General features: G+C 41.9%; 1 protein-coding gene across 4 annotated transcripts in view; it reads right to left on the minus strand.

The window, feature by feature from the left end:
- Nucleotides 1–397: 397 nt before the first annotated feature.
- LOC133113084 (AP-2 complex subunit alpha-2) overlaps nucleotides 398–25,941 on the minus strand; it is a 35,108-nt gene continuing 9,564 nt past the window's right edge. Inside the window, exons 3-22 of one of the 4 annotated variants that reach the window (XM_061222933.1) lie at nucleotides 24,881–25,074; nucleotides 18,831–18,960; nucleotides 18,024–18,125; nucleotides 17,293–17,552; nucleotides 15,771–15,939; nucleotides 15,136–15,273; nucleotides 14,464–14,646; nucleotides 12,524–12,621; nucleotides 11,486–11,717; nucleotides 10,885–11,070; nucleotides 10,047–10,201; nucleotides 9,561–9,623; nucleotides 8,952–9,029; nucleotides 7,593–7,675; nucleotides 5,879–5,969; nucleotides 5,386–5,508; nucleotides 4,881–4,997; nucleotides 4,413–4,482; nucleotides 2,664–2,798; nucleotides 398–2,149 (exon numbers count right to left, since the gene is read on the minus strand). In XM_061222933.1, coding sequence (XP_061078917.1) covers nucleotides 2,072–2,149; nucleotides 2,664–2,798; nucleotides 4,413–4,482; nucleotides 4,881–4,997; nucleotides 5,386–5,508; nucleotides 5,879–5,969; nucleotides 7,593–7,675; nucleotides 8,952–9,029; nucleotides 9,561–9,623; nucleotides 10,047–10,201; nucleotides 10,885–11,070; nucleotides 11,486–11,717; nucleotides 12,524–12,621; nucleotides 14,464–14,646; nucleotides 15,136–15,273; nucleotides 15,771–15,939; nucleotides 17,293–17,552; nucleotides 18,024–18,125; nucleotides 18,831–18,960; nucleotides 24,881–25,074 — 2,685 coding nt within the window. In that variant the 3' untranslated portion in view covers nucleotides 398–2,071. Of the gene's footprint in view, nucleotides 2,150–2,663; nucleotides 2,799–4,412; nucleotides 4,483–4,880; nucleotides 4,998–5,385; nucleotides 5,509–5,878; nucleotides 5,970–7,592; nucleotides 7,676–8,951; nucleotides 9,030–9,560; nucleotides 9,624–10,046; nucleotides 10,202–10,884; nucleotides 11,071–11,485; nucleotides 11,718–12,523; nucleotides 12,622–14,463; nucleotides 14,647–15,135; nucleotides 15,274–15,770; nucleotides 15,940–17,292; nucleotides 17,553–18,023; nucleotides 18,126–18,830; nucleotides 18,961–20,014; nucleotides 21,221–24,880; nucleotides 25,075–25,941 lie in introns of those variants that run through there. The other 3 variants (XM_061222936.1, XM_061222934.1, XM_061222935.1) reach the window with 3 other exon arrangements.

A 25,941-nucleotide genomic window follows, 5' to 3' on the forward strand; every position in this document is an offset into this window, starting at 1 on the left:
GTGAAACATTTGCTTCCCTTCTTCCTTAATAAAGGATCTTTAATAAAGATTCCTTAACTTTGAACATGCCCCTTTCAATGAATGAGTCAATTACTCAGAACAAGCAGCGTGCATGTCATGACAGTTGGGTCTGTTGTTTTTCTATTACACTACTACATCTACAAGTAAATTATTTGCCATGCAGAAATATCAGTACTAATAACAGTGGTTCATCAGGTTACTGATAGCTTCAGAATAAGTTGCAGCGTTGGCAGAGAGTGTATAACTTGCGCCATTATACCGGTTATCTGCGACTGCCATGTTTAGGATTTATTGACCCGGCTGGATTTTGCATGAATAAGTTCAGATACTTTCATGACAGGCCCCTGGACACAAATACAAGCCAGACATAAACAGCTGGATACATTGTATACTTTTACTTTCACATTGTTCAGTACAGAGCAATTCTAACAAGTTTTTGACAGATTTTACACTGATACAACTTGGCTGTGCAGCTAGCGATACTGTAGAGACAAATACAATGACAGTGACTCCTGAATCATTTAAAATGGGCATGACCGCAGTACTGCATTGGAAACTTAGAAGAAGCAGATACTCTCACCCAAGCAAATATAATGGCAGTGGCTCCTTATTCATCTAATACAACAGTGTCCCAGATCCTGGGTGTTTATGAGTGACACACAGCCACAAAATCAACATCAACCCTGTGGTGCAATTGAATAATAGTAGATTTAGACTGTGTATATATACCAAGTCCAGGGGCACAACGGTCATTTTCAGTCTAAAGTAAAAGTGCATCAGGAGACAGATGGTTTTAAAATATCAGGTTTCAACATGTACACACACACACACACACACACACACACACACACACACACACACACACACACACACACACATATATATATATATATAGACACACACACACACACACACACACACACAGACACATACACATACACATACACACAGAGACTTGCAGAAACACACAGATTGATAAGTCCCTGCTTAGTGCACACACAGAAGAATAAAGACCTTGCATGCAACTCCAAGTATCTGAACACTGTCAATTAGAATCAAAGGATCTGGCCAAGCTACCCCATGAAATGCCTTAATATGTATCCTGGAATGCTAAAACGTTAACATTGATATACATTCAGACCTCTAACAATTTCATGTATGTATATTTTAGGACTGCAGTCAATGCATAGGCAAGGCTGCAATAAAAAAGCTGAACCTCCAAGACCCAGGTACTGCAAGTAACAGTTATTGCCCTGTGTGCAGACTGGGACCAGGGATATCAGAGGGATGAGGAGAGGGAACCTGCATAAGAGAGCGCACTGTAGTGTCTGTCAGTACAAGAAAAACAGAAAGCAGAATTCAGGAGGAAAAACTGAACTTCATCAACATACTCTAATAGGGAATGGTTTGATTTCAACAAAGGTGGCGATGGATGAAAAAGCACATAGTAGAAGCTCTCAAGCTGTATTGCTTATAAAGTGCACTGGCCAATTCTATTCAAACAACAGGCAGATGAAGTGACTTTTTGTTAGTCCCACAACAGGGCCAAGTGTTGCTCTGGACAGCAACGGGACAAAGCCAAAAATGTTACAAAGCAAAACAGGCTTATGCAGATATAAACGTGTGTGCACACCTGTGTGTGTTGGCTGCGTGCATTTCATTAACTGGGAATGAAGTCAGACTGAAATGTCACTGGCAGGTTTGGAATGAGCACTGATGAGAAATTGAGAGATCGCCATCACTGGCCTCTCTCCTTTTCCCACTGCAACCGGCTGTCAATACAAGAATAAGATTAAGTAATTTTAACAAAAGAACAATCACCAAAATCCTTAAACACACGCTGTCACACACAGACATACACACAGGTAAACACCAATAAAAACAATAATTATACCAATATTTATGACAATAATAATAATAATAATAATAATAACATATGGCTGTCATGTGAGGACAGCTATTTTCCCTTATGTAAGCATGTTTGAAGGTTCTGCTGATCCTCTCTTGGTTGACACAGTTTGAAGCCCAGAGCCCAGCCTTAGATGTGGCCCTAAAACTGTTCTGCCAACAGCTCACAGATACGCTTGGAGACAGAGTCCTTACTGCTGCGGAGCGTCAGCCGATACATCTGAGAAAAAGAAAGAAGGAACACCCGCAGATTAGCATGCGCAGACTGCTTTGACAATTGACAATCCAGTGGTCTAAGAGCGGGAGAGAGGGGATGTTACCAAGAGTGACTGCCGGACACTACAGTATGTTCGCTAACGTGAGCACTGCAGCAAAAGATGGAGGTGGAGACAGGGGTAATTATTACCTGCACATCAGACTTGAGTTGAGGCAAACCCAGAGAAACAAGACAGTAACAGTAAGATAGGAATGCAATGAATCGGCGGAAATGAACAACAGACTGGACAACAGAGAAATGGCAAAGATAATCATTTTAAGTAATTTTACGAAAGAGATCACTAAAAACTGAGTACTTCCCCAGCCTCAGATGGTAGCTACAGCTAGACACAAGGAGGTCTGAGGGTGACACAGACTATAAAGATTGTGTGTGAAAGAAAGGGGGAGGGGCAAAGAGAGAGGGAATTATAAGACAGTAAGACAATACCAGAGCATGAAAAGATCAGGTTGGCTGTTACCTGGGCTTGTGTATTAGGCTCCAGTCTCAAAAGACAGCCCACCTGCTGGGCCTTGGTCTGGATAACACCAGCACACACAAAGTTCTCAGGGTTGGGGTCCACATTCTCCAGCAATGCCGTTCCCAGGCCCAGCAACTACTCCACGAAAGGGAGGGAAGCAGGAAGGGAGGGAGAGACACAGGGAAACAAGATGGAAGTAAGGACAGAATAATTAGGTTCAAAGTTTGATGCATTATTACAAAATCAAGTCATTATTGGGAAAGAAAGAAGGTGGTAAAACCCTGATTTCAAATGAGCCAAACTCACGTTTAACCACCACAAAATTTGTTGAAAAAGAAAATTCTAATTCAGTTGGAAAACGTTGACCCTGTCACTCATCGTATTAGCTCTAGCCAAATTAATAGGCACAGATTCGCCCAATGACCAATCAAAACCAGCACAAAACCAGCCCAATGGCAAATAAAACCAGCACAGAAACCAGCCCAATACAGATTATGCCTGTATAACAGAATTCACTTTATTCCAATGATCTTCTTTTGATACAATTAAAGCACTAAATGTTTTTCCTTTAAGTATATTTATCAGATAGAAAATGAATCAATTGTAGCATTGACAGTGGCAGCGCAGTGTTGCCACTCAGTAAAGTTGCATTTCTTGATATTGCCAGTACTAAGGCCACAAGACAGTATATGCCACCTAACCACCTTTCCCACACAAACTTCTTCACAGTCTTCACAGATATAAAAATTCATATTAGCCAAGCCCTAGAATTAAGTTGTTAATTGATTATGACAGAAATACTGATCTAATTTAATCTTCTGTTTTCACCTCAAATTGCTCCAGATTGATGCATTCAGCTGTTAAAACGAACTTTTTTCTTACAGGGGGGCATGCCTCCATGACCCCCTGGAGTTCACTAACCATAGTACCGGCAAGAATTTCAACCTACTTTCACCAGCCATACAGTATAAAGTGGCAGAACCTATTAAAGAGGTACACGGAATGCGTTTCAAATTGTGCACTGGCGAATTTATATGCTTTATTTATAAGTGCACTAAAAATGGAACAAGTGCACTAAAAATGGAACAAGTGCACTAAAAATGCATATGTTAATTTGAGACGCATTTGTACTATAACGTCATGACTCTTCTGACCATAGCAAGAAATGCATTCAGTGCAGGTTAGACTAGCCACAGCAACTGAAAGTGAGTTAGCTAGCTAGCTATACTACAGGAAGTGTGCCTGAAGTCTGCCAAAGAGCACCTTGACACTCCACAACGCTATTGGGGAAAATGTTTTGTGGACTGATGAAACTAAGGTTGAATTGTTTGGGAAGAACATGCAGCACTACGTATGGTGTAAAAATGGCACCACATACAAACATGAAAACATCATCCCAACGGTGAAGAACCGTGGAAGGAGCATCATGCTCTGTGGCTGTTTTGCTACCTCGGGGCCTGGACAGCTTACAATTATTGAGAGGAAAATGAATACCCAAGTTTATCAAGCTATTCTACAGGATAATTTCAGGGTGGCTGTCCTCTAGCTGAAACTCAATAGAAGTTGGGAGATGCAGCAAGACAATGACCGTAAACATCGAAGTAAATATACTAAAGAATGGGTTCAAAGAAAGAAAATGTGGCATTTGGAATGGCCCAGTCAAAGTCCAGACCTTAAGCCAATAGAGATGCTGTGGAATGACCTCCAGAGCTGTTCATACCAGACAGTAAGGGGATGACTGGGCACTACCTTGGCTTTGAGCACCTCTGTATCCATGGCATTGTTGGCCTTGAAGATTTTCTGTGCTTCTTGCTGAGGGCTGAGAGGAAAGTGGAGTACATTTTAAACAGGCTGTGCACCAAAAATAGTGTTAATACAAATATTATAGCTTCTGAAATAACTAATGATTGATGACTTCATATGCTGTTAAAATATCAATTTATATTTATGATAATGTGAAATAATGCTGTAAAGATACCACATTTTTACCTACCATGGGATACCAGGACATGTATCATGATTTCACGTGATTTTCTAAATTTTAAAAAGTCTCAAAAAAGACAAACTACGGATCACAACTACGGTGTGAAAGGTTTCAGTTTCCATATGTGCAGAGATGTAAAAGCAAACATGCACAATTACAATACACACTGAAGTGCCATGAACATCTCAACCCATTTTACTACTGGAAACATTAACATGCACACAAAAACTCACAGGCTAAGCTGTTTCCAGCGTTGAAAGAAGTCTTGAGATGCCATCTCTGTGGGCTGGAAGAACTTGTTGATGGTGACAGGAAGTTTCAGACTGATGTTCTGAAGAGCTCCTCCATATCTGACAGAGTGCAAATGGGGATGAATAGATTATGCACACAAAATTCAGATAGTAGCTCACTCTTGAGGAAAAGCATATATATACATATATATATATATATATATATATATATATATATATATTTTTTTTTTTTACTAAAAGTGTACCCCATTGCTATTTAAGCTGCTTCAATGGGGTCGTACATGCATGTGTCATGAGCATTCTACCATTATATGCAGTCCATTGTTTCTTCTGAAAAACTGAATCACACTTCATTCATTTTTAAAATTAAATAAACATTGGGCCAAACATCACTGCATTTTGCTTTTTTGTCTCTCACCAGTCAGTCAGTCTCTCACACACACACACACACACACACACACACACACACACACACACACACACGTACCTGAACTTGATGTTAAGCAGTGGGGCCTCACTAAAGTCAGTGAGACACTCGATGTTGATGACTTGCTGTACCTGTGCACCACCCTCCACTAGGGGCTCCACAGGTTTTGCCTGTACATTGACCTGTGAGGATTCTGGGTTAAGGCCTGCTTAACCAACCATGCACCACACTGAATGCCACATGCCAACACTGTAGTACTACCCTATCGGTCTTCAGAGACCATCATTGTACCCTGATGTTTTTAAGTAATATTCTGCAGGTGTAGACAGCCAATAGACAGTGCCATTGCAATTTCAGGCAAAATAACACTTGGGAACTAAGCGTTATACTATAGCAATGCAATATAATTGTACTGTAATGCTAGTTTAATTACATGGTAATCTGTGGAAGATTCTCGTGGGCTATGATTGTAGTTGTACCAAGCAGTTGTTCATTGCAGGAGATAAAAGATAAACTCTGCAGGGAGTCAGTGTGATGGTCTGCATAAAGGATATGAGACTGCAGCTCTCCTGGGCAGCTGACAGCAGTGGTGAAACTGACAAACTGAACTGAAGTTTTATTTCCATAGAACAAGTACATCCTCCCTAAGACAATAAGAAAACATTATTAAAATGTTAAACATTTTTAAAAACTGATGACACCACTTTTTATACACAGGGCACCATAAAGTTGGGACAAATGGCTTCGCAGGTGTTCCTGATTAGTCAGGTGCGTTCAATTTCTTCCTTTCACAACTTTTTAGACACAGTTTACTGAGATATAATGGACCTCTATGGACCACTCCTTTTCTGTTAATCAATGCACCAACAATTAACATTAGAAAAATTCTACGTCTCTTTCCAAATATAATGCTAGTGTTATTCTTCAATAGCTACGCTTAGGATTACCTCCTAACACATTCATGTTTGGTCTCATAAAAGAGAGACTAAAACAATGAATCCTTTTAGAATATAATGGTGCTTAGCCCTACTCTCAACAATATAAGGGCAAATGAATTAATAAGTACTAGGAATGTGGCATATATCATCAGTTTCTGTAAACGTTTACAATCCCATTTTTACCGTGTAAGCAATACTGCTTATGAGGTCGTATCTTATTTCTGAAGAAAAAAAAATAAAAACTGGAGTAGCCGACTGACAAAAATTTCATTGCATTTTCAAAATTTATTTTGGGCCATCTTAAAATAGTTTCATGTAAATGTCAACATTGTAAGTCAGATAATAGCCTAATTGCCAAATTAAGGATTTACATTTACATTGTGCTCACAGATTTCCAAAAGTCTGGAGTTAAAGCAATGTAGGCTACGTCCAGGCATTCTGGTCGATCACGTGTCATTTTTTAGAATGCATTGGTTAAAATGACATTTCTTTGTGTTTTCCTCTTCCCTATGGCTTCTGCTTGATAAACTTGATTGGTATGAATCCAAGGGTAGCCTGGCTAAGGTATTTAAGGAGGAAAAAGTTTGTGTGTTAGAATTTGGATCTTTGGAGAAGGATTTTTAAATTTATTTTGGTGTTAGTTCCTTTGCTGTTAAGTTTTCCTGCTTATTTACCTTGTCCCTGTGGCACTGAAAGTGGAAGGGGTTAATACTCTGGCAAGGTCTGACTTATCGGTTTCTCTTTCTTTTCTGGAATTTGCTGTTTAATGTCTTGCCAAATTACTCCTGTTTTGTAAATTAGAAGTAATGAGCCTACACTCAATAAAGAATGAATGATTTTCATTATTCATTATTCTAATCGTTTCCTTCATTAATTCATTAATTCATCTTGACATGCAATATAGTTTGTTCTGACTTGGTGGATTCCACCAGTTACTGTAGACCGACCTATCCAAGAATTTGGCGATTTAGTTGAGAATTGTCATTCTTCATAATAATTATTAATTTCAATTAAATTAATCATAAAATATATTTTATATGTAGGTTAAGTAAGGGGTTCTAGCACGCAATACCACCTGTGTTCAGTATTCAGAGTGCTGAACATCTTAACAAGGATATTATTTGTTGGAACCGCTGGATTTAGAACATGAACTTATACTTAATCCTCGCTTCCCCGACAGGCCCTAGAGCAAGGCCTATAACCCCCATAGCACATGGATTGTCTCCTGCTTAGTCTATTCAACTTTACATCACATTGGATAAAAGTGTCAGCTAAATAACATTATTATTATAAATGATTAAACCACCTTAGATACACACATAAACTTACCCAGGTTCTGCCGATACTCGGATTTGATCCCAATCTGAAGTAGCTGATTTTCAAACAGAACCCCGTTATTCTTGCACACAAACCTAACAGTCAGAAGCACAGTGAGGAAATGGGAAAGGGAGAGCAGGATGGAGAAAAATAGGATAGATGACAAAGTGAAGAAGTCATACTCTGTTTGTCATGAACCACAAACAGTATTTCAGTCGTCAGCTTATACCTAGCTAAAACAAGGCTGCGTTTTATAATCACTCATTGTAAATAGTTCTGACTAAAGGAAGAGCCTTCATGCATTTTCTACAATCTAAAATGAGAATTATTCAATATGGAAATGAAAATAATTAGAATCTCGCCAATATGTCCACCACTTCATAGTTTCAGTTCAAGGTACAATAGGCAATTTTGGGCTTCTCACAGTCAAGAGAGGAATTGCAGCAACAAACACCCTCAAACCACAACACTGTTGATCCCACCCCCTTCTCTGTGAACGCACTGACGTTGAACCCCCCCCCACGCACACACACATCATTGGCTGTGGCACTTGGAACCTATTATTATGAACTAGAATTATTGTACAGCCATACAATGTTTTGGTACAGTGTCGGTCCTATTGTACCTTTAAAGCATAAACTAGAAAATATTTGCAGATTCATTTCTAGCAGTGTTCTCATGAACTACATAAGGAATATAAAAGCATATTTCATGCAAACACACAGACACACACCCGCATGCACACACTTTTGTCTTATTTTCAGCCAGGAAGTATTTATGAATGAGTAATCCTTAGAATATGCTACTTCAGAAAATCAATTCCAAATGTACAGCTACTGAATGTATTCCATTACCGTAGATTCTGATGGTTTTATTTTTGAATTGACAAAAGATTCAAACAGCAGGTAATATACCACCTCTAAATAAATCAACATGAATATATTGAAAATATATATAAAATGCTAATTTTAAATACTAAGAAACAGTAATAAAATACATTTCTTGAAATAGTCGCTTTAATCATAGACAGTAAACTGGAGTAAGAGCAGTTATCACAAGGCCACATGATTATCACATTCAAACAAATTAATTGGATGAACTCCACCTCTGGAGGAATTGTTTTACCAAGCTTTATCCAACCACTTCTGACGAGCAATCAAATTTATATTAAGGTCAGCCAGATTACCTCTAGGTACACATAGAACACATTAAGTGACATTAAGGGTAATGATAGTAGTAATACAAAAAGACAAAGATGGATAGTCAGTAATCTAAGCTATGAACGAAAAGAAAGTAGTCGGCAGGAGGCAAAGGCACAGTGAAGAGCAGCCCAGAAGAGTGAGGATGTGGAGAGAGAGTGAGAGCTCTTACTTGTTCAGAAGCTCATCTGATTCAGGGAGAGGTGGAGCAGGATCCTCAGAGGCAAGAGGAGAGGAGGAAGGGGCAGAACTGAGAGGAGGAAGAGGGGGATGGCAAAAGAGTCAGTTGAGAATGTGGGTGAGGCACAGGAGTGGGGAATGAAGGGAATGAAAGGGAAAGCAGGAGGACAGGAATGGGTGGAAAAATCAAAGAGAACAAGGGAAGGGAAAATAACGTTTTTAAAATATTTGAGACAGTTGAGACAGACGGACAAAGGGACCAAGATGCATTTGAGCAGAAAAGCAAAGCAATTGTATATGACAGACAAAATCAATGAAAAGTGGAAGATAAAATGGATGTACATTTAGAGAAACGCACTTTGCAATTCTGGCAGTTCATACAAATCCTTAAGATTGAGATCTGACTTGAGGTGATTCATTCTGGCCACAACACTATCTGGATACATCTCAAGATAATACATGTATCCTCCATACATTATCTCATCCATCAATTTAACCAGAACATATATTGAAATATCTATTTTCCTTAAAACTATATTATTCTTTTACATTTTAAATGTTAAGCATATTTTTCTTAATATGGCAAACTCTGCCGCCTTACTCTGATTCACTGGGAGCCTCAACCAATAGTGAGTCAGAGTTTTCAGTAGGAGGTTCCAGATCACTGCCAGCATCCAATCACAATCGAGAACAAGAGGCACAACACATAAAGAGCACAGAAACAGAGAGAAACAGGGAGACAGGGGAGGGGAGAGAAAAGACAGGAAATAAGAAAGACATTGAGTCACATAAACAGCAAAATGAAAAGGTGAGTATAATACACACAAAGGGAGAAAATAAGCAACAGACAGTGGAAGACAGGAGAGTCTGACAGACAGTGTTAAAATAGTCAGTAATGATGGACAGCTTACTTATTACACTTTCTAATTGCCTCCATTAAAGTTATCAATCCTGAATTCTTCACACCCGTTTAGCACATACAATTCAATTTGGAATTCTAGTAAAATGCTGTATCACCTACAAACGGTAATGAAAACAATTCAAAGTATATAAATACAAACCAAAGCTCATAGACATTGCTGCTTACCTGAGAAAGTTGTCATCATTTACCGCAGATGGTGGAGCTGCAGGTCCCGCCTCTGAAAACACGTCAACCAACAAGCTGCCAGCACTAGGAGCAGCTGAGCCAACAGGAGCTGCTGAGCGAAGTCCTAATAGGTCAGCTGACGGGGATGGAGTAGACTGAAAGGAAGGTAAAAAATACAGTGGTGTAATGTTGGTGCTGGAATTCTATTAATCTGACTCATTGAAGCCCTTACAAATAAACCACCTGGGTCTGGGCCTTAGTCATCTCTTACATAAAGAACAGTCCAAAAGGGTTCCCAAACTTTTGCACAGGGCCTTATCATTTATAAACAGTAAAAATAAAAAGCAATCTTGCTTTAAAATCGGCAGAAAGGTCTCATGTTCAACATTTCCAGTTCAGGTTTGCTTTCCCTCACATAAAGAATAATTGCAACAGACATTTAAACCAGGGGTGCCAAAATGCCACTGTATGTTCTGTTCATCAGTAAACCACACCCTGTTTCTCTTTCCACCAGAAGCAACACAACTTTCAGCAAATATACATTAAAGAGGAACAAACCCTAAAATCAAAGAAACTGTCTATTGATAAAAACCCAATTACATCAGAACACTTTTCGAGGTGAGGTGCAATGAGGTGCATTTCAACTGTGGGACATGGCAAGTAATTTATCCAGACAACTGCATCTTATAAAAATCAAATACATCCATTCGAGCTGAATAGACATGGATTATGTTCTTAATGCATACCCATGTAGTACGCATTTAAATATTTACATTTGGAAATTCTTTGACCGATAAATACTTGGATGAGTAATTGCTTTATTCAAAATTAAACCCACAGCATTGGAGGTGGCGATAGCAGAGGCATCGGCGCTCCTCTCCCCTGCTCCATTCAGCTCTCCCTCTCTCTTCCCGTCCTCCAGGTCAGACACCGAAACTGCTCCCGGTCCCTTCTTCTTCTTCAGCTTGGCCAGGATGGATGACTCCCTCTCTGGGAAGGGGGGCATTTCCTCCAGGACTGTGGCCTGTATGAACATTCATGTGTGTTTTTTTTTGTGTGTATGTGTGTTTGTGAGTGAGAGAGTGAGAGTGAGAGTGAGAGAGAGAGAGAGAGAGAGAGAGAGAGTGTACAAGTGAGAGGACCAGCCTTCTCCCTCATGAGAAGAAAAATTGGTAACACTACTTGAACACCTCCCCATAAGGCTGACATAAGACTGTCATACACGGCACAACAGATGATGTCAGGTGACGAGATAAAACTGTCATAACATTTACAGATAGAAGTATGACATTAGACATCAACTGACATCATCTGTTATGCCATCTTGTACACATGACATAGCAACTGTCACGAGTGTTATGTCAACTTTATGAGGAGGTGTTCAAGTGTTGCAAAAAAGTATTTAAAATAGTTTTGTGTGAGAGCGCTGCCACACTCACCAGGACGTCGGTGCTGGCGATGGACGAGAGCTTCAAGTATTCCACGGCCCTCTGCTGCAGCTCGACATCCGAGTTGCGGATCTGGCTGTCGGAGCGCAGCACCTCCTGGATAGTGGCCTTGGTCTCGGGGAAGAGGTTGATGAACTTGATGTAGGCGGAGAGCAGGAGGGCGCGGGTGGGCACCGAGCACAGGTGGAACTTAGAGTGCAGCAGGTTGAACTGGATGAGGGGACTGAGTGAGGAAAGAAGAGGTCAGGTTACTCCCCAGCTAGACCACTCCGGTCTTCCAGCTCTTGTTGCCTTATGGTTCCCTCACTAAGAGCACCTGACGGTCGAGCTGCACGTTTACGCCCATTTTCCGTTCTGGTTCCTCAGTGGTGGAATGACTTGTCTACCACTGTCAGGACAGCAGAATCCCTCCCCCTATTTTGACGCAGACTAAAAACACACCTTTTCAAACTGTACCTTAGTCCTACCTCCCGATCCCCCCCCCACCCCCCTTTCCGATATCCCTATCCCTCTTGTCTAACCCAAAAAAAAAAAGAATTGAATTGCACTTATGATGACTGTATGTTTAGAACAGCACTTCATGTGTATTTTATTAGTTATGGATGTGTTGTTTTAACTTGTGGAAGAACCTATGCACTTGTAAGTCGCTTTGGATTAAAATGACTGCCAAATGACTAAAATGTCAGGTTAAGATTAGAAAGGCTTGTGTTTTTCACTACCTAGAACCGCCAAGACAAGCCCAATACCCAGTCAAGCATTTCCAGAATTGCGGCATTGATTTCTGCACGCACAGCAACCCAATTTCAGAAAGATTATGAAAACATGAAATTCATGAAATAAAAGGGTACAACTGACGCAATTCCAACATTTTTCGACAATCAATTCTAGCAGTTTTGTTATGCAGGCTAAGGGAAAAATGTCAAATTAGGCATATTACAAGCACCCTGCAAAAAGTGCTAAAATATGCTAAACAAGACCAAACACTCTCCTTTTACTCATCAATTCCACAGGCAGTAGACAGTGACTGACCTGGAACGAGGGTCTCCAGCGATGAGATTGCCAAACTCTCCAAGGATGTAGCCCCCAACCTTCACCATATTCTCATGACATGCTGGGGCTTGCAGGGCCTGGAGGACAACAAACAAGTCGGTTATTTGCTTATTTGTTGAATTTAAATACTCTAAATAGCCGCTACTTCTAAATATCGACAAACAGACGTGCAAAAATCATGACTTTGCAATCCCATGACAAAACAATTACGGTAACAATTAGCGTAACATTAGACAAGTTATGCTTTAGTCACTTTCAAGCCAACAAATGCTGTTGTTCGAAATCGGATTTCTTATTTTGTATTTTTCATACAAGGACATTAAGGCATGTGTCTTCCTGAGTTTGAATGAACTTTACTTCCGTGTTTCAGCAGATACTTTGAAGACTGACACGATGACTGATGGACTGACAGTAGAATAAATGGTTGCAAGACAGAACGTTATTGGATAGGAGACATCCAGAACCAAAACAAAGACACGTGGGATCGTGTTATGACATTTACAACCTTGTGTTGCATGTTACAAAAGAAGGGATGTTATCTTATTGATATATTACACAGAATTAAATTCCTCCTGTAAATACTACAATTTTAGGGGGAAAGTAGCAAAGGTATGTATTATTTTGACTTGGCCGGGGAGTGGTTGTTGTGATTTCTTGAATTTATTTATTAATGTATTTTGCGAGAATATAATTTTGTGGAAAAAATGGCCAAACATCTGAAATCCAGCACCGTGCCAAAGAAATTTAAGCCCTGTTATATACTCAAAAAAAGTGCTAAAAACTCTCACAACTCTGGGGTTACACTCATTGTAAGAAGCAAATTTCAATCCCTGTTCAACCATGCTAACCACAGACTGCTGAGTTTGAGGAAGTTGGGGGATGGTGCCAAGCCCACAGGCTAATGCATCTATGAAGAGTCCTGGCTGGAAGAGGATTGAAAAATGTAAATGTATTCCAATAATTAAATGTGTTAAAAAGTAGTTACTGAAGGAAAAGCTTGTGCTTTCCCCCTATCCTCTATCATTTGGTTAAAGAGTCATAGATACACACAATCATAGTTATCATATTACAGCCCTTTAAAGCAGACAGAACCAGGACCACCACTAACAGCCTGATCTAGGCTCCATCTGTCAGTCTTCCACAGGTAAGAATAATTCTCTTTACAGTCATTGTTTAGGCCTATTGAGGACGTGGGATCAACTTTATCACGTGCATCATACTGTCGTGGGCACGACAGGAGTTCAGTATTCACCCTTTCAGCCCCAAGAGTGCCATATAGCACTCCTGACCTTACACCTTTTCAATCAATCAAAATGACTGCTATACTATTGTTTTGAACCTCAATTAAAACCCTCGTAAATTTCCTTACTTTTCTCAACCAAAGCCAAAACTGGGATTTGGGTGGAGCCACTTAATATTGGGCTTGGGACTGAAAGCAGTAATAAGGCAGCAGAAACTTTTTTTTAATGGAGCATACAGCCCTTTTGGTATTTTTTTTAGCTCAGGGAGAAAGCAGAGAGGGTATATATTAGCAGAACAAGATGTTTGTTTTTCTTTCTATAAACAAAAAATTGACACACAAAACCATTTACACAAATTTCACACTGGCCTGAACCAAACGTGCAGCCTGCTGGATGACCCTGAGTCAATTTCCCATTCCTTTTTCATGCCTATTTTACCCATCCCAATTTGTGTGTGTTTGTGAAGGGGTAATAACCGTTCAGAAGAATAATGCACTGCGCTGCTGAGCTGAATCACCGTGTTCTGGATTTGCAAGTGCTTTACATACACCTCAGAGAAATCACAGCTCACATTACCATTAAATTTTGGCATTAAATACACCAATATTTAAGAATATCGTTATTATGAGGATAATATTCCAACTACTGTTTCCCAGTGTAACAAACAATAGGTCCTACCTCAAACACAGTCTTGGCAGCATAGCCCTGAACATCATCCCTGTTGATGACTATCTGGATGACTCTGTACCACACCTCCTCGCTGACATAGTCACCCGCAATGCGGATCAGATTCAGAATGGTGTCCACATACCAGGAGTAATCCACAGCATACTTCTCTGCCAGAATGGCCACTTTCAACACCTGCAGGAGAGATGTTGAGAGAGACAGAGAGAAAGAAAAAGAGAGACTTTTGATGCATGCTGTGAAAACAGGCCAATTTTGCAAAAAGGAGACCATACTCCTTCATCCTCTTAACCTAATGGGTCACATCTCTCACACACGTATACACACACACACACACACACACACACACACACACACCAAGCAAAGGGAAGAAAAAAAAAAAGAAAAAGGTATGAACAAATGCAAAGTAAAACCACAATTTACACACGTGCAAAGAAAAATGAATCATTTCAAAACAAAAAAAAAAGAGATAGATTGATTCTATGCACCAAAATGACTGTAGCAGATAAAAGAAAAATAGTGGATCAAAAGAAGGAAGATCAGTACTGACTGGGTGAAAAGCCGATACTGCTCACTGGAGTATAAACATAGAAAATGCAAATAACAAAGAGATAAGGGCAGAAAGACGTGCAGTAATTTGAAAAGGTGAGGCAAAGACAGACCTACCATCTCCTCCCTAATGGAGTAATCTGCAGTCTCCAGGTAGCTAAGCATCTCAGCTACGATCTGCTTGGCATTGCTGCGGTCACACATGGCATATAGCAGGTCTGCAGCCCTCTGTCTCACGCTGACATCCCTCTCCGTCTGAGGGATACAGCAAGTATGACTGAGACAGCAAACTAAATTCAACATTTTCAATACTTCATACAATGACAACAATTATACAGCCACAATGACTAGACTGCAGAATATCAATTCAAATGTATTTAATTTCAGGTAGTCTTTTGAGTGTTGAGCTGGAGGATTTGAATGAAAGATGCCAACTGATTGTCACCTGGTGCGGAAAAGCTCAAACGCTGTGTGAGTGATGAAGCTAGTAAGGCAATAACTCTGGCAAGTTATTAAATTACAACTTAGGTAGCCATCTGGCAGCCAATCTCAAGTAGTAATTTATTGGCACTTCTGCCAGTTTGTAAACACATTTGGCAGCCATAGTTATGTAAAAGAGAAACCTCAGCTGGCACGTGCCATATTAATATGCCACTTCTCCATAATGATGCAGTACTTCATGTTTAAGGAATGGATATTGTGACAGGTAATTGTTTAATCAATTAGCTGCACCAATTCGGCACAGATTGTACCTTGAGCGCGTTGATCACAGTCTCTATGTGGGTCTTAACAGCCTCATGGGAGAACTCCGAGCTGGCCAGAGTGCACATGCTCTCCAAGGCCAGGTAGCGCAGGTTGGTCTCACGGTGCTGCAGGAACTGGCCCAGCTGATTACAGGCACGCACCAGCAAGTTGGGCTCACTTCACACACGCCGATTGGGAAGGGTGTGTGGGGGACAGAAGGACAAAGGTTGGGGGGGGGGGGGGAACTTGATTCAAACATGAACAATAATTCTCTATGTAATTAAATTTTGACATCGAGAACATGAAAAAACTAATACGTATACTAAATATTCCCCTCCTTCACTCATCACTTACAATTGACACTAGCATTTCAATTCAAACACCATGTCCAGGTAATGTCCAACAGGTTTAGCTTGTAGAAAATTTTTTATACTGAAAACACACCTTCCGCAAACATTTATTTTGGATTTTTCCCTTTCTCTCCCAATTTGGTAGCCAATTGTACCCCGTCTGATTCAATTAGAGCTAGCACTAGATACACCGCCCACATCCTGCCCCTCGGCGGCCCGAAGGAGAGCGACATGCCTTCTTCAGGCCGTCTCGTCTCATGCTCATGACAGTGATTCCGAGGCAGCCGAGGTGCTTTGTTGTGCGACGATCTACAAACCCTGGCAAGTCCCTCCCTCTGGAGCAGCGAGCCAATTATGCTGCTCCACATGAGAATTTTTTTCACAATTCTCTGCAAACTTTCAGAAATTGCAACACATGCTCTGGAAAACACTGTGGAATATCACATTCACACACAATTTCGGGGTGATCCCTAAACCCTCTAGGGGGGTCCAGGGGCATGCCTCCTACAGGGAGAACATTTTGTAAATTTCAACAGTAAAATGCATCAATCTGGTGCACTTAAGAGGCTAGATACGTGAAGATTTTTGTGCTCTTTATGATTTTTGTAAAGTACCTAATAAGAAACCCATGCAGGGTTACCAACTTGTAAGACACTTGATCCAACACTTCAGCCATCAAAGAAATTACATGGTGTTGCATGTGTTGTACTGGTTTATTTACAGTGTTACGCCAATCGCAATGTAAAATATGGCACCACATACTACGTCAGTAGTAGCAGAGGTCACATGCAAAGTCCCTTGTCAGAATGCTAAAAATGGGTTTTCATTTTCCTGAATGGTAACTGAAATGGAAACTGAATGGTCAATTACATCACCCTAGTCAGCGCTATTACACCTGCAGCCATATATAAGGAGCACTTGAGCTGAAGCACGTGCGCTGGTGGCTATTTTAAACTTCAATCCACACAGCAAAACAGAGGCCTGCATTATATCCTTTACAATTTCACTCAATAAAAACATAAAAGAAGTATAAAATCTTATCATAATATGAGGGGTTAATAACAATACAGGCTTCCTTGATAAAGAAAGCACATTTGCGGAGGTGCATGGAGAAAAATGAAATGTTTTGTGAAAGGAAGCTTTTGAGTAAATGATTACCCAGGAACCCTCAAGCCTTTACCTGTCATAGTGAATAATGAGAGAGATGGCCTCAAAGAGAATGGCATTCTTTGCATTGGAGTGCTGGACCTTCTTTGACTTGGGTGGCTCCTGAGCCTTGTTGAGGATGGTTTCCAGACACTCAACCAGCCTGCCCTTCACAGCGCCATCCTCTGGTGGAGGGTAGCACTGTAGTAGTCGCAAAAGCTTGCAGGACAACCAGGGGGCCGGAACAAAGTAGTATGTATAGTCTTGAAGGTCCGTTGAGGCAGAGGACACGATCTAATGGCGAAAAACATAAATTACACATTGTCTCCCTGGCACAACATTCAGGCTGACAGCAAGATATTGATGTACCCACGTGGAATGTTGTTATTCACTTTGTTATCTTGGCAGGCCTGTTTGCTTCTAATTCCACTGTTATTGGGGGGTTTAGGAGTCTATCTACTTCTCTTTAGAGTAGATCACAGGGAGATAAGTGATCTACTCTAAGTGAACTGCTAATGTGTGGGAATTTTCTGATTCCAAGTGGCAAATAAGCCAGCTGAGAACTGTTGGTTGTTCAATACAGAACCTATAGTGGGCTCTAGCCAACCCTGGCTGCTGATAGATTGCGCCATCCATGAAATCCACCAAGATCCAAAAGGTTGTGTACAGGGGATAATACAGAGAAGAGAGAGGAATATACAAGCAGGTGTGAATCTATAAGGAATGGAGTGAGAAAGAACACAGAGAGAATGCAGCGATACCCACCCTGCTAAGTCGAGACACAGCCAAAGACACACAGGTCTTAAACTCATCTGGGTTTTTCTGGCTGAGACAGGTGATGAGAGAAATTGCTGCGGTCACAACCCCCTGAAAGATGAGACAAGAACTAATTTAGCCCAGCCATTCAGAAACAATTTTGAGTGGCACCACATCTTTCTAGTTTGCCCTAAGTGTATTCTCGTATGTGCATTAGCTCTGATTAAGCAACCATCAGAGAACAAGTTAGTTATTCATTTGCATGCCAATACTACTTACCTATAATAACTGAAAATTACACATTTAGTGTGACTAGTTAGTAGTCAAGCTAAACTTATTAATTAGCTAGATTAGCTGTGGGTCTTCTGATATTATGATATCATCGGTAATTGATGAGTCCTGAGAATATGCCAGAAACTGTTGTTACAACAGTTGACATCATAACAAAGCTAGCTACACTGAGTAATTATCTGCTAATTTGTTAGTTTCTATCACAGGCATGTTATAGAATGGCTTTTGCATTTGTAAGGGCCAAGTATGATAAACTGACCATGAAAACTTGGTGGGCTATGACAGTTAACTGCTACTGAGCTTTATAATGCATTTATTACATTATAAGATATCATGGTATGGTGTGAACTGAATGACACAAATATGTAAGCTGCAAATACTTTTTTGAGGACTCAAAACATTGTTTCTCTGACATTCATTCCTCACAATAAACTTACTATTAGGAACAAATAGGTATGTGGGTATGATTGCCATTTTATGGTCATGAAGTCATCAGTTCATATATTTCATCAGACAGTCTCTCACCATGTGCTGATCATTCAGCAGGTGGACCACCCTGGAGGTCCACTCACCCATTAGGACCAGGTCAGGGGACGTCTTGTACAGCCGCAGAAGACACAGGGCTGCAGACTGCTTCACGCTGTCCATCGTGTCCCTATCAACAGCCAGTTATTGGTGACAATGACAATGGGCCAAAACAAACAAACAAACAAACGAACAAATTTAAAAAAAGCATAACACCACCACTTCCCCAAAGTGATTATCTCTCCAAGAACTTGAATGAAGTCAAACCAAAGAAATGCAATGAAGTCAAACCAAAGAAACTTTGTTGCACATGTACTTATGCCATAATCATGCCATAATATTAATGTGTTAATATATCAAAGTTAATACCTGTGTACATTTCAGGCTGTAATTAATACAACTTGCTAACTACCGAGTTAGCTTAGCAAACTCCACTAAATTAAAGGGGGTAGGAAATCTGAATTTGGTGACATCGATAAATAATATTTTCATGAATGAAATAACGATCAGCCTTACCAATAAAACGCTCCTCAGTTGGGGCTGCTGGGTGGCTTATCCTTTTAAGGCACTGTTCTACATTACATTACATTATTGGCATTTGGCAAACACTCTTATCCAGAGCGACATACAGTTGATTAGACTAAGCAGGAGACAATCCTCCCCTGGAGCAATGCAGGGTTAAGGGCCTTGCTCAAGGGCCCAACGGCTGTGCGGATCTTATTGTGGCTACACTGAGATTCAAACCACCAACCTTGTGTGTCCCGGTCATTTACCTTAACCACTATGCTACAGGCCACCTGTTCTTGTGTATGAAGAGCCCCACAGACTGGTATTGAACCCCGACCATGCAAGTGCCAACTGTGGATACAGGCTAGGGATGGTTATCATTTAGATTTTGCCAATACCAGTGATAAAACCTAAAATAATACAGCGCCTGAACCGACACCGTGCTTAAAGCGTGACATTGCGCTCCTAACTACTGGCAGTTGCAAGATTGACACAAACGTGAGAGGACGCTGGCGCTGCTTGTTCGCCGCTTCTCCGTTCGACTGAGATTCGTATTGTGTTTCATAGGTTATTTTGTTTAGTTAGTCTAATTAGCATTTGTTCCTAGACCTTTTTTCTAGTCTTTTTATTTATTTTTCCACGGTTGCAAAAAAGATCGAATCATCCGACCGACCTACCTGTGGCTGCTACCGGAGCTATTGCTACCTCCAGCTGTTAACACCCGGGGTTCATGCTGCCTCTGGACCCGTTCTTTTCACCGCTCCAGCTGGGTCTGTCTGCCCACATTGCTGCCGTACCACCGGACAACCACTTGACGAGGTATCCCCCAGACAGCCTCCCTGCTGTCTTGGTACGGTTAGTCCTTCGTCGGCTGGGACCGTTGCCTCTCAGTGAGCTCCGTGGCTAGCATTTTGTGCTAGGACTGCTACTTCCCCTTGGCTGCTGCCTTTGCCCCAGAGCTAGCTAGCATAGCTAGCCTTCACTCGCTGCTAGCCTGGGATAGCAAGCTGAGGTCTGGCTTGACTGCAATTAAGCCCTTTTCTGTCTGGCATGCTTGGGACTGTCCTACTCTGCTTGCTAGCACTCTGTCCACGAGTGCATCGCCTGCGACCACCTGCCGAAGATGCTAGGCAATCGGCTAGCCTCACTGTGCTACCCACTAGCATAGTGGAGCTACCAATTAGCGTCTGGCTAATGGTTAGCAGAGCAGGCGTTTCGCTACCTCTCGCCCTGGATATCATGCGCATCTGCTACTCTACCTCTCAACTCCACCAACTCAACATCCCCATCACCCCTGGTCATAACTATATTTCAAAAATCAAAGAACACGGACTTCTCCGCCGGCCTGGCTATATCCACCGAAGCTGCCGACGAAAGTTTGTTGTCCGCTCTGGAAATCCCATCCCCTTGCTCTGGTCCACCCGGCGTCCAGCAGTGACGTCACAATGTCAACAAAACAAACAGCACGTGCACCCGGACTCTCTGAGAACCTTAGCCAAGGTTTCTCATGCCACCAAAAAATCATTTTTCTCACTGAAACCTGGCAAAAACCCCTGGACTACTTTTCACTAAATAAAGCAACCCCCCCTGGTTATGTGTACATGGACAAGCCTCGCCTGGAAGGGAAAACTGGCGGTGGGATTGCTGTCATCCACCGCCATGAAATAAAAACAACTCAAGTTCCCATCCAGGCTCCCACCTCATTTGAATCCCTCTGCTTAAAAATATCCGGCCCCATACCCCTGGTCATTGCCATCATCTATCGTCCTCCCAAACCCAACCCCACCTTTCTTTCCGACCTCTCTGAGTTTCTCACCCAGCTCTGTGCCATATCCCCGTCTACACTTCTGCTTGGTGATTTCAACATCCACATGGACTCCACCAAATGCACAACAGCAATAGAACTACTGGAAATTCTCACATTCTTCACCCAACATATTGATTTCCCCACCCACAACAAAGGCCACACTCTGGACCTGGTCTGCTCCTCTGGCACCACCATCAGCCATATATCCTGCATCGACCTCACTTCCACTGTGTCTGACCACCTGGCCATCACCTTCCACATGGATACCCCCTCCCCCTTGGATAAGCAAAAGCGAACCATAACCTTCCGGAACCTCAAGTCCATAAATTCAGCTTCTCTGTCCACATCCCTCTCCAGCACCATTTCTGACTCCTCCTTCAACCAGACCGTTTCCCCCACCGATCTGGTTAACATCTACAATAACTCACTCTCCTCCTGCCTGGACCAGCTCGCACCCACCCAAACACGTTGTGTCTCCTTCACCCACACTGCCCCCTGGTACACTGACGAACTGCATTGCCTCAAAAAAAGGGCCGTCAGCTAGAAAGGCTTGCTAAAAAAACTGGATTAACCATACACAAAGACATCTACCAACAACACCTACAGCTCTACAAAACCACCCTCAACTCCTCCTGCTCCTCCTACTATACCGGCATCATCCAGTCTGAGAACAGCAACCCCAGAGTTCTCTTCTCCACCATCAACAAACTGCTCAATCCCATGGACACCATCTCACGCTCTTTCACCGTTGATAAATGCAATAACTTCCTCTCATTTTTTGATGACAAAATCAACACTATCCACAACCAGCTGACCATCTCCCCCCCCCCTGGACCTCAGCCTGAGCCCCCCCCCACTCCCTACTCACTCCTTTTCCACATTCCTTAATATCTCCACATCTGACCTCTCCTCTGTAGTTGCTGGTATGAAGTCCTCAACCTGCTCCCTGGACCCCCTCCCCACCTCCCTCCTTAAGGATTGCCTCTCCACACTCTCCCCACTCATCACCAAAACGGTTAACGCCTCCCTCTCCTCTGGTTCAGTTCCCCCTCCTCTAAAGCTTGCCTCCATCACACCCATCCTCAAGAAACCTGGTCTAGACCCTGTCTCCCCCAACAACTACAGGCCCATTTCCAACCTACCCTTTCTGTCAAAAATCCTGGAACGTGTTGTCGCTACTCAAATCACCACTTACCTGCAATCCCATAACCTCTTCGAACAATTTCAATCCGGTTTCCGCTCCAAACACAGCACAGAGACGGCCCTCATCAGAGTCACCAACGACCTCCTGCTCTCCTGCGACATCGGTTCACTCAACATCCTCATCCTCCTCGACCTTAGTGCTGCATTTGACACCATCAACCACCCCATCCTCCTTTCACACCTCAAATCCACCCTTGGTATCACTGGCACTGCCCTTTCCTGGTTCACCTCCTACCTTTCCGACAGACATCAATTCATCTCCATAAACAACTGTAAATCCGTCACAACCCCCGTCAACCAAGGTGTCCCCCAGGGCTTGGCCCCCTTCTGTTCATCCTTTACATTCTCCCCCTTGGACAGATCCTTCGCCGCCATGGCCTCAATTTCCACTGTTACGCAGACGACACACAGCTCTACCTCCCCTCAAAAACCATCACTGCTACCACTCTCTCCACCCTCACCACCTGCCTGTCTGATATTAAAACCTGGATGCAAACAAACTTTCTAAAACTCAACTGCAATAAATCCGAGATCCTTATCATTGGTCCAGATGCCCTCACCCGCTCCACTCGCAATTTCTCCCTCAACATCGACGGCTTTATTGTCACCCCCTCCACCAAAGTTCGTAACCTTGGTGTCATCTTCGATCCCACCCTCTCCTTCCAGTCCCATGTCAACCAAATCACTAAAACAGCCTTCTTCCACCTCCGCAATATTGCCCGCCTCCGTCCCTACCTATCCCAAACTGCTGCAGAGACACTCATCCATGCCTTTATCTCATCCAGACTCGACTACTGCAATAGCCTCCTCTACGGTACCACCTCCAAAATCCTTAAAAAACTGCAATATGTGCAAAACTCTGCTGCCCGCCTCCTCACCAGAACCCACTCCAGAGACCACATCACCCCAGTCCTCCATGACCTTCACTGGCTCCCAGTCAAACACAGAATTGACTTTAAAATTCTCACTACCACTTACAAGGCCCTCAATAACCAGGCTCCCCAATACCTCTCCGACCTCCTTCAACCTCATGTCCCCACCCGCTCCCTCAGATCTGCTGATGCCAACCTCCTTGATTTCCCCCACAGGAAAACCAAACGCACCTGGGGTGACAGGGCTTTTTCAGTCGCTGCCCCCACTCTCTGGAACGCACTGCCACCCCACATTAAGACAGCCCCCACCCTTTCCGTGTTCAAAACGTCCCTCAAAACCCACCTATTCAGACTTGCTTTCCCCACATTTTAAATCTCCCTCTAGCCTTAGCTGTTGTTTTAATCCAGCCCTTTTTAGCCTTTTAACTTTTGGTTTTCTCTCATAATAAAGTTGTTCGTTTTGTTTTGCTCCCTTTACATTTAGTTTTTGTTCTTAATCTTTCCTCTTTTTAGCCTTTTTATTTATATTTTTTCTTAATAAAGCTGTTATTTTAATTTCTTTTGTAAAGCGTCTTTGGGTACCATGAAAAGCGCTATATAAATTTGATGTATTATTATTATTATTATTATTATTATTAAAGAGCAAACAACAACACAGTCTTTTATTGCAAGAAATTGAATAATATTAACTGTCAACTTTTTAAGGTATACTTATATTGTGTTCACCCCAGAATTAGGAGCTTTTGCTTTTTTATACCACCTTGAAAAGTACAATAATTTGCTGAATTCGGAAAGACATGTAGAAAGAGCTACAGCAGCTACAGAAGCACAAGTTTTTGACAGTTTTCCAATCGAATTTGCATTACAGACGAATGGACTGTAGAAATGGAGTATGAGCTTGTATAGGCCAGAAAGAAAGGAGAAAAAGAACTGAAAATAAAAATGAGGAAGGCATAGATTTAACAGGAATGTGTGTTCAGAGGAAGAATGTAGGCTGCCGAAAGACCAGGCTGTATGCTTTAATTGTGGGGGAAATCATGAAGTGGGGAAAGTGAGGTGGAACATACGAGCACACACAGCAAGATGTAATTTGTGGAAGCAACGAAGAGAATGGAAGCAAAGAGAGGACTGTGAGGAAGCAGCAGAACAGTGCTGAGACTAGGAAAAACTTGGTTTGACAGATAAATCGGAAATTTGGATAGAAGAAGGTTTTTGATATTTATTGCAATGGTTATCAACTATCAAAATCAGAGGATCAGGATGGCAGTGGACACAGCTAGAGAGATCTTGGATATAACTGTGGAGGGGGATGAGATTCATGGATTTCTTTCTGATAAAAATGTGATGGGGCATTCCAAATTGGGAAGCAAATACAGTAAATGTATTAAACTGAAAGCACCCACTGTTTGGCAACAGCAGTTTGTAGTAAATATTGATTTGAGAAGTATTTTTCATCTTGTACCACGATACATTTAGTTGTATTCTGCCCCATTTCCACCAGCTCTAATCAGTATAAATAATATGTTAAATCATCGATGGCCTACCATAAGCATACACCAAAGGCTGGGAGTTAAGTTGTGAGGGCATGCAATGGACAATGTGAAAGTGCCATAACCAATCAACACAACCTGTGTGATCACAGCAGCTAACAAAGGACTCACCCTGCCACCAGGATGCGGGGGATCTCCCCAGCAAAGGCCTCTGCCATCTCCCGGCTGCCCACATTAGCAATGCAGTGCAGGGCCAAACACATGAAGGTGGGGTTCCTGCTGGCCAGGTCATTCTTGATAGCGTTGTTGATGAGACGGATGAGCTCGCTGTTGCTGTTCACAAGCACTGAAATGAACAGGTACCCCTAAAAAGGGACATGGAAAAACTATGCTAGATTCACACGAAAAAAGCAGAGAGAGAAAGAAGGTGGCCTCTCATACTTTCACTGGTTAAATGAAGTGGGATTGGCTTCATTTGTTTCAAAGTGTGGAGATGGGGGTTTTTTTTTGCATTCAGTCCTTTTTTCAGGGTGCAATTTTCAATCACTATGGTAACAGGACATACCCTTTGAAAGTGTAAAAACTTGCAGTTCTATCTGTATAACATATTGTAAGATGTCATTGCTTTAGAGACAACAATTTCTTATTTTGGTAGGTAAAACAAGTGTGGGGAGACCTCATGTCCATTACACACGTGGACAAAATTGTTGGTACCCCTCTGTTAATGAAAGAAAAACCCACAATGGTCACTGAAATAACTTGAAACTGACAAAAGTAATAATAAATAAAAATTTACTGAAAATTAACCAATGAAAATCAAACATTGCTTTTGAATTGTGGTTCAACAGGATCATTTAAAAAAAACAAACTAATGAAACAGGCCTGGACAGAAATGATGGTACCCTTAACTTAATATTTTGTTGCACAACCTTTTGAGGCAATCACTGCAATCAAACTATTTCTGTAAATGTCAATGAGACTTCTGCACCTGTCAACAGGTATTTTGGCCCACTCCACGTGAGCAAACTGCTCCAGTTGTCTCAGGTTTGAAGGGTGCCTTCTCCAGACGGCATGTTTCAGCTCCTTCCACAGATGTGCAATAGGATTTAGATCAGGGCTCATAGAAGGCCACTTCAGAATAGTCCAATGTTTTGCTCTTAGCCATTCTTGGGTGTTTTTAGCTGCGTGTTTTGTCATTATCCTGTTGGAAGACCCATGACCTGCGACTGAGA

The sequence above is a fragment of the Conger conger genome, chromosome 2 (genome assembly GCF_963514075.1).
Source record: "Conger conger chromosome 2, fConCon1.1, whole genome shotgun sequence".
In the NCBI taxonomy this organism is placed as follows: Eukaryota; Metazoa; Chordata; class Actinopteri; order Anguilliformes; family Congridae; genus Conger; species Conger conger.